At 30.5% G+C, this 6,022-nt stretch overlaps 1 protein-coding gene across 2 annotated transcripts; it reads left to right on the forward strand.

Moving 5' to 3' along the window:
• Window positions 1-1,157: 1,157 nt before the first annotated feature.
• On the forward strand, window positions 1,158-3,917 carry LOC145074102 (putative F-box protein At2g36090). 2 transcript variants are annotated; one of them, XM_079020529.1, is made up of 3 exons: window positions 1,158-1,499; window positions 2,186-2,710; window positions 3,125-3,917. In XM_079020529.1, exons 2-3 carry the CDS (start codon window positions 2,203-2,205, stop codon window positions 3,703-3,705), a joined length of 1,089 nt encoding a protein of 362 aa, XP_078876655.1. In that variant the 5' UTR covers window positions 1,158-1,499; window positions 2,186-2,202; the 3' UTR covers window positions 3,706-3,917. The 2 variants fall into 2 exon arrangements, with proteins under 2 accessions (XP_078876655.1, XP_078876654.1); XM_079020528.1 differs by having other exon boundaries at window positions 1,159-1,499; window positions 2,166-2,710.
• Window positions 3,918-6,022: the final 2,105 nt, after the last annotated feature.

Consider the following 6,022-nt stretch of genomic DNA (forward strand, 5'->3'; position numbering starts at 1 on the left):
TGGTTATTACATTGTTGTATTAGGCACTATAGTCTCATATATTTTGAATGACTCTTACAAATATGATGTCCGTAATTTGAATATAACGTAATATCTTATGATGTTTATTGAATGATATTATGTTTGATTGAGTACTTGGTAATTGGAATCAACTTTATTATAGTTAAAAATTTTGGCTCCGTTTTTTCTTTTTCATTAGTTCTAGAATATGATTCTTTATATTAACTTAAAATATGTCACTATCTTAAAATAGATTGAGAATGAGATTTTTTATATTTACTTAAAATACGACACCATTTTCTATTCAATAGTAAAACTAACAAAAGTCGTTAAATATGTATTTTTATAAGGTTCAACATAAATAGACGACCACAAATGAGAATTCATATCTAATCAATTATCAATTAATTACATTAGATACTAATGTGTACATCAAAATTACATTTAAAATTTTAAACTAATAGTAAAAAAGTTTATTATTTATTATGATAAAAAATCTGTAAATCAAAAAATATACATGCTATTTAATCGCATACAAGTTTTATGTATGACTTATTCACAACACATTAAACCATATATAACCATATTAAACTACATAATTATCCCACTGCGCAGCGTGCGTGCATTTTGTCACTTGTAATCCTTTTATTCATTATGACACATGTCATTTTATGGTAAGTTTAGACTAAATTATATTCATGTGTCATTTTGTGGTTGTTTTTTCCATTTTATTAAATTTCATATAATAATTAAATGTAATGATAAATATATATGCAACTCATTAATGTCATTTTCCTTATAATTTTTAATTTTCTAAATTAAATCCAATTGTTTTAGTTGTTTAAGCATTTCAATTTTAATAATTAAATATTTTATTTTGATCTTATAAATTTAAAATTTCTAAATTATTAGATTTTCATGTTTGTTTATTTCCATTATCATAGACGTAAGGATAATATCGTTAAATTTTTTAATTATTATAGTAATTTTAAGTTATGAAAAATGATTATAAATATTAAAAATATTATAAAAAAAATTTGGACAAATATGATATTTTAAAGGTTTATGAAGGATAAATATGATATTAAAAAATTAAGTTGTAAAAATACTATATCTTGAGGTTTAAGAGGGTCCCTTAACCGGTAACCATGAAGCCACAAAAGCTTCTAGAAGCTTTGTCTGCGGGGCTCCACAGAGATGCCGGTAGGCGGTATGCATACATACATCTTGGTCAGTGTTTCTATCTTTGTTGCCGTCAAGTATCAATCGTCTTGAATGTCCAAACACCAATCACACCGTTCGTCGTTGGCCCAAACTCGATTAAAGCCTCACTCATCACTCTTTTCACTCCCAAATTCTTACATCAAATTGGGTGACCTAAATTTTCGGACTTGGGTCCAAATTTGATCATCAGATCCCCGGAGTGGTGTTATTTTTTTTTGTCCCCCTCTCGACCATCTTGATATTCCGATCAAGGTTCACATGGGTTTCTTCTGAAGGTGCGTTCTCTTATAATTTTGTCAAGCTTTGATCTTTTTCGAGATTTGGGTGTGGGTTTGTAACTATTTTCAGTTCGCATGACTGTATTGTTGTTTGTAGATCGTTTTCGTTGTCAAGATTCTAGTGCTAGTTGTATTCTAGAGGTGTAATTAGCGTGACTGTAGTCATGCTGGGTGTGGTTAAAATCGCTATTATATTGATCCTAAATGAGCTGAAAATTATAATCATAATCAGTTTTAACCAAATTGAGGTCTCAGTGATTGGTTTGAGTTTGCAAAAAATTGAAGTAAAAGAAGGTACATTTCATATCAAAGGATTCTTACGGATGAATGCACAAGACTTGTTATTTGTTGTAATGCCATGTGAAACCTTTTCTTGATAAATGTTACTTCTTTCAAATTTTGGAGTGGTAGTACATTGGGCATACCACTACAGATACACAATTCATATATGATATATGTATTTTATTTCAATTAGAAACATCTTGTTTATCAATACGCCACACTTAAAACAAAAACAAAAACGGGTGTTTGTATGTGCAGTGCTGAAGTGAATAGTGATTGTTGCTACTTGAAGAATTAGAATCTAATAATAACACATGTGTCTTAATAATTAGCTTTCTTACGACTTGTTATTCGCTTTTTGAATCTAATTATTTTTGATAGATGAACTACAAAAATGTCAGTGGCACAAATTGAAAATATGGGCACATTAAGCAGTGATCTCTTCTATGACATACTAAGACGCCTCGATGGTGCGACCCTAGCAAGTGCATCATGTGCATGTGCAGCATTTAGTTCCATGTCAAAAGAAGAAAGGTTATGGGAAGATGTATGTTCTTCAATGTGGCCTTCAACAAAAAGAGATGATGTCAAAAACCTGATATTATCAATTGGAGGGTTTAAAAAATTCTATGGAGATTGTTTCCCTCTTATTGTAAACAAGGAGGTTCCCGAGTTTAGATGGAGTGATTATCCCGAGTATACCGAAGAACTAACTGAAGCCGAATATTATGGGGATTTTGATGAGTTTGAAAATGTTTCGCCTTCTGATTTTGTTTCGATGGTGGATATTAAATATAAAGATAAAATAATCTGCTCGAAGGTTATTTGGGGCATACCGAATGCAAATGGTTTTGATGGTTGGTTTTCTAATTGTCCGTTCCGGATCGATTTGTTTGACTTCATGGGTCAAGGCGATGACCACACGGGTATGCTTGCCTTTTTCTCATTATCGAAACCAACATACTTACATTTCTTTCTTTACCGATAACGCTTATCTACTATATTTCTCACCTATAATTGCAATTTACTTGCATTTTGCTACCAATATAGGCGTTGTTATGAGTAACAAGTTGTAACTACATTGCTATTATAATGCTGTGAAATTTTTTATATACAAAACTAAAAAACAAACATACTAAGAGCTCGTTACAACCACCCAAATAAGTTTATCATAAAAAAACATCTTCTAGTTATTTTTTGAAAAATAAAATTATGATTGAGTAAAATAATATTGTGAAATTATGAAAGAATAAGTGTGTTTTGTTGAGAGGTTACATAAGTAAATTTCACCGAGTTAATCCGTGATGAATAATAGTATAAACTTGAAATGAATGAATCAGGTGGAGTTACTCTTTCTGTTACGGATGGTTTGCCTGTGGTGACCTCAATGGAAAGAGAGAGAAAAGACGGGAAACTTTGGAAACAACTTTGCGATGGAATCAGGCTGAGTTGGATAGTGGTCAACACAAAAGTCAAACAAGCAGCCAATTTATCAAGCTGGAGTCCGTTGACCGGTCAAAGACACTGGCCCACAGACAAAGATTTCATGCTAAGATTCGGGTCAATCCTCCCAGCCAAAGACATTCTTCCATGTCAGATGGTGGAATGCATCCTCGCCATGAAGTTTCAGGTGACCGGTGGGGCCCACACGACCCTGAAACTGACCGAACTTTGTATGCAGTTAGAAGACATGGAAGGTGCGCATGTTAATGGGAGGAACAGTTTGCTTGTGCTTAAACAAGGGTTGAGGTGTGATAGAAGCAAGAATTATAGCTTGGCGCTTGAGTCTTGTTATTTGTATTCCAAAGCGCAGAGTGAGATTAAAGAAGAAAAGCTGCGATATGAAAGTTGGTTGGATCGATTGTGGATTTTTGGTGGCATCACCACGTTTTTCGCCTTCTTATGTTGCTATTTCATGTGAACTCCGAGGTTTGTTGATTGGGATTTCTTTTTGTTGTAAATTTCTAAATTTTATTCTTTTCATAGGATTTATCCCGCTTTTTAATAACTTCTTGGGGTTTATTGGTATTGTAAGAAAGATGATATATACCTTCATTAAAAGGGATAATGTCACTTATATAGGACCGACTATTTTGTATGTATCCAAAAAATTATTCCTTTTTGCATGTTCAATTTTTTGTTATGAATTTGGTCTGTGACTTTTGCAAATTTGTTTTTGTTTAATGTTTATACAACTTCTTTCTGAAAATTGGCAGTGTAAATATAACTTCCTTTTTTTACAAATTCATTTTTTAAATAAATGTTTTTTTTTTTATAACTTTTTATCTTTTCTTATAACCATCTTTAGAACTAAAAAAAACGTTTCTACAAACTTGTTTTATGAATTCGTTTGTAAAAGAATTTAGAAAAAATATGAATTTTTAAAAAATTATAAAAACGAATTTGAAAAAATGAAGTTATTAAAATGGTTATAAAACATGACTTTTTGGATAAATACAAAATTCTAAGTTGTTTAGCATGGTTATAAAAGGTGACTTTTTTACATGAATACAAAATTCTTAACTATCATAACATGTTTTATGTTTACTTAAACTAGCAACCTACTTTAATTTCTTCAAATGCTATAAACGGATAAGCCTATAACAATCACTGACTTTTGAAACCTGTTATCTTTCTTATTTATGGTTATATGTCACTCACGTCATTTAATATTTAAATTTTATTGATTCTGACTGGACGCCGTCCATTGGCGACTTATGATGTGGCACATGTTTTAACACGTAAGCATAGTAACCGAGAGAAAATATCATTAATGCCTTAATGGTGATGATCGTGAAAAAGGTGAAATTATGTTAAACAAACTTTAAAATCTGTTAAAAATAGGGACTCAGAAAGTTTGTTAAAGGAAAGGAAGGTGGTTATTTTATTTTATTTTTTCTATAAAATTATACATGCGCATCCCCCGTTGATTTTGTGGTTGAGAAAACATAGGAAGCAAAACATAATGATTGGTATGTAATGTTGTTAAAATATAAATTTATAAATTATAATAGGCCAGGCCAGCAAGTACAATTTTCTTAATGGTTTGTACACGTTGTTGTGTTAATGTGTTATAGTATATTTTCTGGCATCCTAAAATGAATATATATATATATATATATATATATATATATATATATATATATATATATATATATATATATATATATATATATACTACTTATAAAAGAAATCTAACTATTTCTATAAATAGATTGAATATAATAATATTATTTTTTTAAAACGTCCAAACTATTAAGCTTGAAGTACAACCCATTTATAATATAATAATATTAAAACTTTAACCCTATCCTTTATCCCTTAAAAATCTCGTATCAAATTAATAGAAGAATTCATTTGCAAATTGAACCCGTCAATCTCAACATTTCAGTCATTTGAAGCGGTCAATGTCAACAATTTATAGAGGATCTCTTCTCTCACATTGGTAACAAGCCATCTCATAATATCTATCTTCGTAATCCCTTCAAAGTAAGAAATATACGCACACTCTCTCGAAGAACCCTAACCAGTAACCAAGACAGTATAACCACCACCACCACGGCCGCTCTGCCTCCTTCCGCCTTCAACCAACCACTATCACGACTACCGCCCTTCCTCTCACCCACGACATGAACTTTCTTTTGGAACATAACATTTTTCTTTAAAAAAATATCGTTGAAAGAAGCTATTTGTCCCCGCCGCTGTGCGCGGGTAACGACTAGTATATATATATATATATATATATATATATATATATATATATATATATATATATATATATATATATATATATATATATATAGATTCGGCCAGTTGGGCAAGTTTAGAGGTAAGACGAACGAGACACAACAACAATAACAAATAACCTCTTTCCCTGTAAAAAAAATGAGATAAAGGGTAGATAAGATGGTAGGCACTCGAAATCAATGTTTTAAAAATCGGTTGGAACCTGTCGGTCGAACCGGAGAAGGGATTGGTTCAACTAGCATCGGTTTTATATCTATTTCTGAATTATAACGAACTGACCAATAAACTATAGTTTTTTTTTAATAAAAACTCATGATAAATATTATAAATTTTTTTGATGCATTTTTTGTTTCCTTATTATACTTTATTTTATTTTTGATGTACGTAAATTGATGTAAACTTACGGTTATATGTTTTTAATGTATTAGGATTGATTTTCGACTTATATTTAAGAGTATTTTTAATGTTTAAACTTATAGATATCTATGTAT

This window comes from Lactuca serriola, chromosome 9, assembly GCF_051521515.1.
Source record: "Lactuca serriola cultivar US96UC23 chromosome 9, Lser_US96UC23_V15, whole genome shotgun sequence".
Lineage (NCBI taxonomy): Eukaryota > Viridiplantae > Streptophyta > Magnoliopsida > Asterales > Asteraceae > Lactuca > Lactuca serriola.

What these genes read in the sequence shown, in the direction of transcription:
- LOC145074102 (XM_079020528.1), top strand. Translation starts at nt 2,179, where the DNA reads ATGTCAGTGGCACAAATTGAAAATATGGGCACATTAAGCAGTGATCTC. An exon ending in TCAAGGCGATGACCACACGG is followed by an intron (nt 2,711 to 3,124) that starts GTATGCTTGCCT and finishes TGAATGAATCAG; the next exon opens with GTGGAGTTACTCTTTCTGTT.